Source organism: Macrosteles quadrilineatus, unplaced genomic scaffold (assembly GCF_028750875.1).
Source record: "Macrosteles quadrilineatus isolate MER2022 unplaced genomic scaffold, UCM_ALF_1.0 Scaffold_7__1_contigs__length_78375512, whole genome shotgun sequence".
Lineage (NCBI taxonomy): Eukaryota > Metazoa > Arthropoda > Insecta > Hemiptera > Cicadellidae > Macrosteles > Macrosteles quadrilineatus.
The window spans coordinates 62,410,698-62,423,680 of record NW_026542600.1 but is presented as its reverse complement, the minus strand read 5'-3'; the positions used below and the strand labels follow the sequence as shown (position 1 = coordinate 62,423,680).

The 12,983-nt window shown below is 35.1% G+C and overlaps 1 protein-coding gene across 1 annotated transcript; it reads left to right on the top strand.

The window, feature by feature from the left end:
• Window positions 1–1,958: 1,958 nt before the first annotated feature.
• LOC128998327 (uncharacterized) lies at window positions 1,959–12,747 on the top strand. Its single transcript, XM_054424430.1, has 4 exons — window positions 1,959–2,333; window positions 3,462–3,680; window positions 6,495–6,749; window positions 11,846–12,747. The coding sequence occupies exons 1-4, from the start codon at window positions 2,103–2,105 to the stop codon at window positions 12,002–12,004; spliced, it is 864 nt and encodes a 287-aa protein (XP_054280405.1). The 5' UTR covers window positions 1,959–2,102; the 3' UTR covers window positions 12,005–12,747.
• The last annotated feature ends 236 nt before the right edge of the window (window positions 12,748–12,983 follow it).

Here is a 12,983-nt window from a genome sequence, read left to right as displayed (position 1 = left end):
CACTCCAGATTTCCAATAGAAACTAGCAACCAATCGGGTTGAGGGTAGTAGAGAAGAAGAGAAGTATTGCCAACATTGTCTGGTCAACACTAAAATAATACTCTACCGACAACCGCCAACCGCATAACTTTCACAAGTTTATAGTATAATAAATACACTATACACCTACACATATCACAAAATAGATAGGTAATTTGTTTTGTGAAATATTTACCAAATTTAAAAAAAGTGGACTAAACTACCGGTATAACACACAACACTATAGAGGACAATACCTACTTAAGATAAGTGCTTGGTCTTTTATTTTTTACTTTAATGGTAGTTAACATTTTATTATTTAGTAGCCTATCTTAATTTATTTGTAATCTCAACTAAGTAAACAGGTTAATCTTGATATTTGATTTTCAGGATTAGACTTTTAGGACCAACTGTTAGTTAATATGTGTGTAAACAAACTGAGTAGTCCATTTGAATGATAATTGGTTGAACATTTCTTATAATATTTATCAAACTACCGTGGAAAAACGTTCATTTCGAAGACATTTTATTATTCTCACTGATTTCTATATATGACCGGGGTTATAAAATTCCTGGGGTAAAAATCCGGGCCGTACATTTTTAGCTGACATCATGAAGGGGGTAAAATTCCGGTCCGTACACTCTATAGGTTTTATAATTTTTATGTGTTCTGATTAAATTCACAACCATGAAGATATACGTTTAATTGCACCTTTAATTTATTGAACTCATGTTGTGCAACTGAAAAGTTCACGACCGGAATTTTACCCCATTGTATGTGACATCAGTTTTGCTCAGGGGATGAAATTCCACTACCCCCTATTTATGCCAATATTTTTATCTTTAAATAGAGGTAGCGTAACTCCCTTGATAACCGTTCTGCCACGTTCCCCCACAAATCGAGCACTGGCGTAAGCCCATAAACTGGTTTCGAATCTTCTCTAAGCTTCTAGAGATAAAACTTATTCTAAAAATATTCATTGGTGTATTTTTTAAGAATACGAAAGCTTGGGTCACTGGGATTAAATTAAATGAGTTGGCTTTACCTGTTAACCGTGCTAGCTTATGGGACTTATGACTTGGCGCTGAGCAGCGCCGTTGCCAATGTCTACCAGGCCGCGGCCTGGAGTTAAAGGAATAAGCCATGGTTCACGTACCCCACCCCCACACTTTGATGTGCAAAAACAAACCTAAAACAGGCAACCTTTTCAAAATAGGAAACTCCTTTTTATTGTAGTGCAGCTTAACTGCCCTGGAGAAATCCTAATGCTGAGATTCAGTGCTCCCAGTTCCCATAACGATGAAGTTTAGGCATGGAACTTGATAATTGATTAAGACTCCCTTTTTAAAGTAGGCTATTAACGGCCTATTAAAAAAATTAAATTAATTATTATTAAAAAAAAAAAAAAAAAAAAAAAACATTAGGCTATTAAATTATAATATCAAACTTATAAAACTATTATGAATGAGGAGTAGAAAGTCCGTGATCAATAGAATCCCCGTTGAATTTAGGAAGAATCGATTAAGAAGGAAATCTTAAAAATGTTACCAGTACCTCCTTAGTAATGGCGGTATGGTTTTATTTATTTATTTTTTATTCATACGGTAAACACAATTTTTACAATCGATATACATGAGTGGCAAGTTACAAGATAAATATTTATAAATTTAAATATGTTAGATTCAGATTTATCTTGATAGACAATAAAAAGATTTCTAACATGAAAAATTACATCAACAGGATTGTACCAAAAATGCATTGACAAAGATCATACGTGGATTTTTCCTATCCAGAGGGTGAATTTCCATGGGTCCAAGGTGGCAACACTGATTATAATTGTCTTGTTGGTGCTTCTTCTCTTCCTTAAGGGCTCAGCTGATCCAAGTAACTAACTAAACTACGGTACGCCGACCCAAACATAAACAAACAGTGCCAAATTTTCAGGAATTAACCTATCGTTTGCTAGGGTTCCCGTTTACTTGTTTTATTTTTTTATTAGCTATTTATTATTGGATTTTGTTTCTGCCGGGTAAGGATAGGAAGACGTTGTTTCTACTTGAGACAAAGATAAAGATCCTGCAAGATGAGTTCTTTGAATCACATTTTAGTTGATCTGGATATAGAAAGCGTCTTACAATGCCCAGTTTGCTTTGAAATTCCACCATCAACTATTTTTATGTGTAAAGTTGGGCATCACATGTGTGAAAGGTGTAGATTGAGACTTCAAACATGTCCAACATGCAAGGCATCGATAACTAGCTGTCGAAATTATCTAGCAGAATCACTGTCAAACAAGTTCTCAATCCTATTAAAAGTAAGAATTAGGCTACAGTACTTTAATTTTGCAGTTTAAGTTACTTACACTGTAAAAGCTCTTAGCCCAACGATTTTCAGGTCTTTCTCAGATTTTAAGAGCCAAAATACTAGGGATGAGCATCGATAGGTCAATGTTCACCATCGATGTACCGAAAACATCGTTGCGAAAAAATCAATGTTTTTGGGACTAAAACATCATTGTTTTATGATTAATTTTGTGTATATCATCTGCCATTTGTACTCTACATTAGGCCTAATGGAAAACATCGATATCTCTATAAGTTACTTGTCCAAAAACATCAATGTTTGACAAAAACATCGATGTAACACAAAAACATTGGTAACCTACCATCTATGTAAAAAACATCGAACATCGATAGAAAAACATTGACGGTTCAAAAGCATTGACTTAAGTTACCCTCACTAAACCCTCCTCATGCCTAAGTTTACAAAATACCCTCCAATCCAAGCTGACCAGGGTTGGGTATTTGATATGGTAGTTAGACTCCCTATTGCTATTTGCTAAGCTGGGTAGCTCAGTAACTGTAGTGCTCGCTTCTAGTATACAGAAGGCTCCTGAGAAAAGTCTGCAGGCCCTATCAAGAGGCAATATGTTGGTACCCAGTGAGGAGAGAATTGACATTTTTACGAGGGAGCGATCCAATATGATTTTGACTGGCATGCTGTGACATGCACTTAATAGGCCTACTCTAAATCATTTAGGGAAAATAATTGATCAACTGGACACAAAACCAAATAATTTTTACACACTTTTCTTCTGTAGCCAAAACAAATGCCTGGCCTTAAACTACCATACAATTAGAAATCAGGGTTAACTAAGTTATGCGACGGTAAAGTCTTATTTCGTGTAGCCTATAGGCCAAATCTTATTCTGTAAAAATCTATAAGAAATGTATAGGCCCTATGTGCTTTGTTTGAAAATCAAACAGCCTCTGAAACAAACCATCCTGCTCGCAGATGTAGTAGGTTGGTAGGGCCTATATACTGATCTTATAACAGATCATAAATACCCTACCTAGTTATAAATAAAACATCTCTCAGTGTTAATATTAACATTAAACACATTTTCTCAATGTTTACTATTATTAATTCTGTTTTTTTTTAGGGTAGTGGAGATGGAGATGTGATAAATAATTTGAATGAACAAATTAACGTCTACTTAAATAAAAAAGCAATCTGTGAACAAGTGAATCAACTCAAACGACTGCCAAACCCCACAGGAATGTACAAGTGTTTGTTAGAATCATGTTGTAACAGAAGTGAAATGGCTGTCACACTTTTGTTTGCACACATTAAGAAAGTACATCCACACCTATTTGACACGGTAAGAAAACGTTGCAGTAATTCATACTGCCCTGGGAGCTTGAAAGGAATCGTTACCATTTAAGTTACATGATCAATGGCATTTAATTATTATATTGCATATATATTGTATCATACAGGTTTATAATTATTTTTTTGTAAAGTTGTTTGTTCCTGCCAAAGCAAAAATAATAATTGTGGGTAGTACAGTGGACTTTTTATCTCAAAACAGATGGCCATCATAAACCTTAAAACTCCTAAGGTTTTGTGCTATAAGGTTTTGTGCTATAAGGTTTTGTGCACCTGTACAGCTCTGTATTAGTGATGCGCAATTGCGACATGTGTAAACAATCAAAATGTTCCTTATCGAGATGTTCTGCTTATCGATCGCAATTTGGAAAGTAACCTCCATGTGTTAACTGTATAGGCAGTAGCAGGGGTAGTGTGGTGCAATTATACAACAGTTATAAGTGTACAGCCACAAGGCCACACTAAAATAGCAGGTCGTAATACTCGTCAAGCATGTCGTCACGATAGAAGACGGCAATGACGTAATGTTTGCCGTTTGTGATCAGCTGCTTGTTTTAATCTTTCCTTGGAAAATAAATATATAAATACCTACGTCATTGCCGTCTTCTATCGTGACGTCATGCTTGACCAGCATTACGGCCTGTTTTTTTAGTGTGGCTTTGGTACAGCAGGTCAGTCCGTGTCCAGCCTTGGCAGTGTGAAGGTCGAGAGATTTCTTATTTTAAATTTACAGCGTCTCAAAATATGTGACACAATAGAAAAATCACACCAAAGGTGAAGACCGAACAACCATGTATTGGCCTATTATTCTAGTATAGGATATTGCTCACATAATGTGTGGTACTTTTGGCGATTTATCTATGTATTAACTTAAGATAGGCTTAGACCATAGTATTTTGGACTAAAGTTTGGATTCTATATCAATTATTTAAGATGGGGACTCCACGAGGTACATATTTTAACCCAAATATGAGTGAAGGATGAGTTTAGGACGAGTGGCGCGATCTTGTAGTCTTGTCAGTGACTAAGGCCGACATGTTCCTTAGACACAGCTGTTAATTTATTGCCCATACAGCCAATGGCAACTAAGGAACCTACAGTTTATAGTGGAATTTGAACCACATTTTTTCCTTGTAATTAACAAATTGGTCTAATTATCAGGGTAGCACTGCGGGCAGTCGTAGTACTCACTAGTGCGGACGTTAATCCACACCAGGGAGTATCGCATCCACAGTGCATGCCTATAAATATTCACAATTCGTGAAGTAGCTGGATTACAGGATGACGTCACTGTCCCAATCCAAGTTTTTAGATTTCAAAACTAGAAAGCTTTTTCCAGTGGCGTAACAAATATTCACGGGCCCCCCTGCAAACTTATTTTTTGGGCCACCGTCTCATGAGTTATTTTTAGACCACCGATACAACATAATCACACGCCCTCCCCCTCCCCCCAGAGTTATTTTTGGACCACTGATACAATGATGAAACAGATAAATCATAAAAAGAGTGGTAACTAAATTATAAACAAAATATTAAATTAAAATATTAAATATTAATTTAAAATATTAAATTATGGGTTAAGTTCCATAAAAGGGTGTGTTAAGTATTTCAGTCATGGTTAGATGAAAATGTTACATCACTACATCATTACCGGTAGGCCTATATCAATATCAGTGTTTGTAAATAGTTTTGAAATCAAATAAAAAAACCTTATTTTCCATCCGTGTATCAGAATGTTTATATCAAGGCGATTAACAATTTTACATTTAATTTATCACACATGTTATCAATTTTTATTACTCTGATAATTAGACTAATTTGTTAATTACAAGTCAAAGATGTGGTTCGAATTCCCCTAACCCCCTTAGGCCCCTTAGTTGCCTTTGGCTGTATTGGCTATTAATTAACAGCTGTGTCTTAAGGAATATGTCGGCCTTAGTCCCTTTCAAAACTAAAAGGTTGCACCATTCATCCTACAATCATCTCCATTAATTTTTGGCTTAAAATACCAACATCGGTATGGTCGCCATTTCAAAGTACAGTAGCCTATTAAAGTATTAATTTATTAGGTTAGTTTAATCTTTGGTTATAATTAACTCATACACTAAAAGCTGGTTAATTTAATAGATTGACGTACTTTTATCACAGGCTAAAATATAGCCTATTGCATTTTTTAAATTTTATCTTTGTATGGATTTCAAGCGTTTACCTTACAACAAATGTCTTTAGTATTGGTTAATTGTGAGGTAAAATAAGATATCGGCTAACAAACACAGTCAGTAGAGTAGCAGTAGGCTATATTGTATATAACAAAATACAATCAATATTAGGACAAAACAAAATGTAAAATAATACAATAGGCTATTAAAAGCCCAGCCAACATTCATGACTCCAGGCTCCAAAGTAACAAAATGTTTGCAGACGACATTTAAGCAGTGTACGAAATCACCGAGAAATAAAAGATTTCTTAAAAGTAAGTCTGCATAATAATCAAAGACCCACGTTATAACATGTTAAATGTGTTACCCTAGTTCGTTATTATTGATTAATTAATAACATCAATGTTATGACTTGTTCAATACATAATTATTGAATGATTGATAATACATTTAAATATGAATGAACTCCAATTTTTCGGCCCCCTCAGCTCCCGGGCCCCCCCGCATTGCAGGCCCTGCGGGCCCTTCTGTTACGCCACTGGCTTTTTCTGTGTTCATTAAATGAATTACTACTACGGTACTTATTAGGCCTAACTATTATAACAGCTCAGAACTAGTACTAATAGAATTTTATTTTGTTCATTTAGTTCAAGAACACAACTGCTACATTCACACACAAGTTTGAGAACTTCTGCTACAGAAAACACCAGACAAAATATCATCGAGCTTTTAGTGTAACAAACTTGGGATTGTTCTTCCTCAACCTTGAAACGTTGCAGGATCAATACATTAACTGTTGGATCTCTGTACCAGCCCCACTAAAACAATGCTCTCTTTTCCAATGTGAATTGGTGTTTACCAAAGAACTCGACAACACCAAAAATTTGATTTTCAGTAGCAAGGTAAGTTAAAAATGGAAGTTAGAATTTCTCAAACTTTTCAGCCCTGACAATATTTTCAGTGTAATTATACTAGTTGTGTACTCATTCTTAGGACCTCGTCCTTGTCAGATCGAAGAGCCTTGATGAACCATATTGAGATCCTTTTGACAATCTATATAATTAATACGAGAACACGAAGTTTGTCGGTTGAACTCCTCCGCCATTTCTTAACCGATTTTATCCATTGACGTCTCATTAGAAAAAGCGTGTCACGTAGATTTGCAAACTGGCCATACATTTTTTAAAAAGTCCCTTGGGCTCTGCCCCAGTGGCTTTGAAAGTTCCCATGTTATCCTTATAAAGAACATAATTGTTTACATTTTGATCAGCTGTATAATTTAATTGCTGTTATTTATTTTTATATTCAACGAAACACATTGGGTACATTTACTGATTTTGTTGAAATTAAATATTTACTACTTTAATTTACATTCGTACATATTACAATGTAAAAAATCGAGAAAGCCTGGGCAATTTGATATTTTACAAAAAAAAAAGAAAAATGAAAAATGAATTGACAGGGTAGGCTACTGTATTTCTTGAGCAATCATTGAAAAAACCGATTTTTAACCATGGAAACGTAGGAAAGTCATGGAACACTACCAAGTAGAAAAAATAGAGATTAAAAAAAATCCATTTACTATCGTTATCATCCTATATAATGAAGAACACCTACAATATGGAAATCCCCACAAACAATGAACAAGGATATTAGCCGAAGTGTTACCTATTTTGTAGGAAACACGGACTTAACTTTATGATGATTGGCAAAGGAAAACGCTCTAAGGCTGAATTAAACTGGTAGGGGAGAGTGGGGCACATTTGAACGGTTTAAATTTGCCGTCATTGTTATACTCGCAGGCCATTGGACCAGCTGTAAAATGTAGCCCTCAAATAGGACAACACGTTGCATTCATCCTCCATTACTGATCACTTCTTAGTTTGTTGTAGGGAAAAGAAGTTTTAGAGCGCCACAAGAAAACTTTTTTAGCAGTAGGGATTTGTAAATTTTCCATAGAAAAACTACGTTACAGATAAGTTTGATCCATTTACCTTATGGCTTATACATATTTAGATACAATTATGCATTTCACATTGATAAGTTACAATTCAAGAAAACATAATTTAACTTTTTGCAAAATGGTGCCTAGTGGGGTAGATTTGAACAGAGTCTGAGGGGTACATTTGAACACCATGTTTTCATCTGGTAAGCATGTTGTTCAAATGTACCCCAACTAATTATATTTGTTTTCTATACAAGACAGTAATGAATAATAATAATTTAAGACTATAAGCTTCCTCAACCAACAATGAGTGTGAGAACTACACGTGCAGCGAGTGAATTTAATTTTGCTATTAACTTTGCAACATTTAGCTACAAATAATGTGAATCTAAAACATTAAATGAGGAATTAGTTCCAATAGAAATAAGAACCGTTTTTATCAACTCACATGCATAACAGTTTCTGTAAAATAAAAAATTTCATTTTACTTAATTAGTGTGTTTATTGTATCCCACTTCTTGTTCACTTGTTGTACCCACCAGTGGGGTACTTTTGAACGATTTGCATACCTTTGTGAAAACAGATATTGCACAATAAACATGTTAACTTGAAGGGTTTAAAAAGTAACTGAATTAAAGCTAACATTATGTTACGACTAAATGTAATAATGGTTTTATTAAAAACACATAAATTCACCTATTAAAAAATTAAAGTTTAAAACGTGTTCAAATGTGCCCCACTCTCCCCTACGGCAAGGACATTAAATATATGTTTTCATAAAAGTCAAGCGATTTTAAAATAATATGACTACATCCAAGAAACCTTAATAAAACTTTCACTGAAGGATTTCCATTATTCACATTTAAGGGATACAAAAAACCATTTGAACAACATTAGGCCTTTCAATTCTGCATTTTTTTTCAGGTTAATATAACTTACTTTATGTAACTAGCCAAATTAATGCCAATTGAAGCAAATAAAATTGTGACAGAGAGGTTATGCAAAAAATCAGGCAGTTATTAAGTAATGTAAACAAAATGTTATCGCTAAAAAAAATGACTGAAAATTGTAAACGTACTGGCGACAACGGGTAGTACTATGCAGACTACATTATCATTGACGAAGATCAACATGGACAACCTAATGCGGCTATAAGTGGGAAAGATTTGTAGAATACACTAAAAAACCAGATCAGCTTTTGAAAAATAATAAAATATTTACAAGAAATGTTGATTATATGGAACTGTTAGGTACGTAATCTATGAGTTGAGTCTTTTAAGCTCATCGGAAATTATGACTTTTATTCGTTTATTAATAAGTTATTTGTCTTTAAATACTGAAACTACTTTACTTCTTTGCAATTGCTCGATTTTGAGCAACATGTACACTAGTGGTTATACAATACAATACAAATCATCTTTATTCATCAAGATGGTTTCCTGCTCATTTCTGTGATAAACCTCATGATAGCCAGACAGCCAATGGATTTTAGTAAAAGGATAGACATTTATTTAAACCATAGGCCTACCTGTTGTGTAGCGCAACATTGTTGCAGAAAAATACAAGTGATATTAGTTCTTTGGATGAAGCAGAGCGGCTCTTCTACACCACTGATATTTTCGGCAAGAACTGTCACGGGCCCCTGGACTGAGCGTTCCCGGGCTCCATATTTTCCTGATTTAGTGTCCAGCCGCCTTTCAGAGCCCCAGGCCCCAGAGCTCTGGTGCCCCCTGCCCCACCCTCTATCCAGCCCTGACCGCGGGAGACGATGATGATGTCCAAACTCCAAATGGCCGTGGGATTTTTTAACGATTTTGTCGCGATCTTGCATGACGATGATGGCGTTTTTGGGACGGTGGGAGACGACGAAGATGTTTCCGTGACCACGGGAGACAACTATGACGTTTTCGTGACAGCAAGAGACGACGATGACATTTCCGTGACCACGGAAGACGATTATGATATCCAAACTCCAAACGACCGCGGGACTTTTTAATGATTTTGCTGAGATCGCCCATGATGATAATAGCGTTTCCTGGACAGCGGGAGACGACGATGAGGTTTCCGTGATCGTGGGATACGAGGATGATGTATTTTTTGTAATATTTTCATTTATACCTTTAACGTTTATTTAATGTGTTTAGAAGAGTTTAAAACTTAAATTTAATTATTTCTGTAGGCCACTTGAAAAACAACCCATAACTCCAAAATTTCATGTTATATGAAAGTACATAAAGACAGGGGTTGGTGTAGTAATCCTTTTGCTGGGTTTTCCTAGGTGCGGAGAGAGGAACGCGGAGAGCGGAAAAGCGATTAACATGTCGTTCCGCTCCGCTTCTAGGAAAACAGAAACATTAAATTACCTAAGACAAGAGGAGTCCGCTCTCCGTATTCTCCTCTCCGTACTGCGCTGCTGCGTCTAGGAAAACCCATCAGCTTTACAGAAAATTTGGTAAAATTAAAATCACTAGTATTAAGAATCTATTTTTAAGTGCCAGTACTGAGATTCGATAAATTTTTAAGAAGTTATTGATAAATTGCAGGTTTAAGGATTAGTTTTAATTATCTAATTATTTAATCAGCAATATATAAAAATTGTATACTTGTGTCAGGCAGTATTACAGTAATCATAAATTTTGTTTCTTTAACTGAGAATGCTTTTTCCGATAACTAAAATAGCGAACTATGTTAGCGCTAAAACAGCATTGCGGGAGTTGGCGCAAAAACACGTTGGAAAGTTTAGTATGAAAAGTACGACCTGAACTACCTGGAATTACTCATGATTTTTTTCTGGTTGGCCTGGTAGACACCCTGGGATGTGTCCAACGGAAACCCAGAAGCTACCAATAATGCCAACTTTTTTTCTAAATAAATGTTATACTGCCTCGATGCATTCACTGATACTTCACTACATCAAGCGCCCTAGTGTGCGTAATCATGCTATGCCTAGTCAAAGTAGCGGTTAGTAGTACAGAATTGTAACCAACGCGTAGTTAATTCTGAAATACATACTTTAAAGTTAACGTCTTTTTACAAACATCTAAATATTACAATTTTGACCATGTGCACAAATCTCAATTCACAAATCTCATTTGCACTCTATGGGCCGACAAAAATGCAATCCTATTATGATTACACTGAAATAGCTCAGCACAAGTCAGCCATTTCAAAAAGCTAAAAATCTACTGTCGATGGTCAGTATTTATATGAACCAATCACCTGTGCAATTGAATTATATAACTTAGCAGTCAGATAAGAAAGGCCCAAAAACAGCACAATTTATTGATGGTAAAATTGTTACGAACAATGCTTGTAGAGGTGATGGTGCTGTTTGAAAAAATATCAACGATGTTACAATCAAAATGTTTGATTGTGTGAACCTCTACAGATGTTTCGATTGTATTTTTGCTTAGCGAGGGGTTTTTAACGAGATATTCGTGGCGATTGTTTCAGTTGAGAACGAGCATAACATTTCTCTCGTATTCGCCTCATCTAAATTTTCATGGTGATTGTTACGTTTAGTACGGCATTTGCAATTAGCATATAATTTCTATATTGTATTTGTGAGGGATTGTCCCCCAACGAGAAGTCTTTCTTAAATATATATATACTTATATACGTCTTGAGTGACGTAAGTCAAATTCTATATGTCAGCAGTATTTATACAGTGTTGAACATAATACTATTCTATAAGAAATCTAGAAAAAAATTAACTTCCTCGTGACAGTTGCAGACAGACGTTTTGGCTTAACTAATGTTTTGGCAACAATAACAAGAAACATTTCAACTGTACAAGCCTCTCGCTAAGTAATCAAAGCAATTGATTGATAAGTGGAACATCTCAAGAAGAAATATTCAGATTGTTAACTCATCTTGCAATCCTGCATTACTCGCAAACTGTATCCCTATAGGGCTGAGCAGTTTTTTGTTCTTCCAATAATAAAGAACAAAGAAATTTTACAGAAATATAGATTTAAAAACCAACGAAAAACAACCATAGGTTCATAAGGTATTCATAGATTCTAAAATGTACCTATGAATATTATTTTTTAGGTGGGGTCAAACTCTCATGGAAAAGAAAAGGCATTTGAGACTGGAAAAGTCTTCGTCATACCACCAGAAGACCACTTGATGAAGGATGGTGAATTCTTCTCTATAAACGTCAAGATTGTGTACACAAAACCAAATGAAAACCCGAATCCAACATCATAGGAGGAGGAAATGAATAATGCAACCAAAAAATTGCTCAAGTCTACTAATGATACCTAACAGTTGTAATACCTTATGTGATACCTAATACCAGTTGTGATACCTTATAGTTATAAGGCATGTTTTAAATCTAGTTACTGTTTTGAAGTTATAGCAGTTTCTCAATAGTCTGACTGTAGCAAGCAGACTGAATCTATTACCGTAAAAAATAAATAAGCCGTTAATTATATATTAACGATTTTGTACCGTATGGTTTTGTTCAATGGGTCACTCTGTTATGGTGCAATTCTGACATGAATTAGGTATCATGTTAGTTGTGTGTGGTAATTTTTCATTAATGCACAGTGAACCCCCTTGGGACTGTCTGGCTAGTTTCAATTTGTCTTCCATTCATAGAATTCTCAACATAAGTACCTGACAAGTTCCTTTTTAATTTTATATTTTAACTTTTTAATACTTTACATATCATTTTTCCAGTGAACATGACTGTTCTTGGAAAACGATTATAGAATTTTATGAGGTCCAGCGGAACCATGAGAGGTTCTACTGCATTTTACATTCAACTAGTATTTTACGAGTTGACATTAGTTTTTTTAAATGTTAAACACTGTTTATTTACCTGTTTTGTAAATTTTTAAAGGGTTTGTTTGCAATAATAAATTTAAGTGCAATTTTATTTTTCAGCTTTTTAAACCTTGTATTTAGTATTAGTATTATTGTATTTAGTATTATTTTATTTAGTATTATTTTGTGTAGCCGATTGTCAGGCCCCCAATTTGCATGTGACACGCTATGGGCCTGAGAGATATTTGCCCCTTCCACCCCCCTCCTTGCGAGGGAATTGTTCTCGCTAACTTTTGCGCCTCTGGGCTCGAGGCTATTTATTAAAGAGGCCCTGCCTATTGTTTTATACAATTTACTAACTTTATGATTGGGCTTTGCTCTGAGAATAATACTTAAAACATCCACAAGAACATAAATA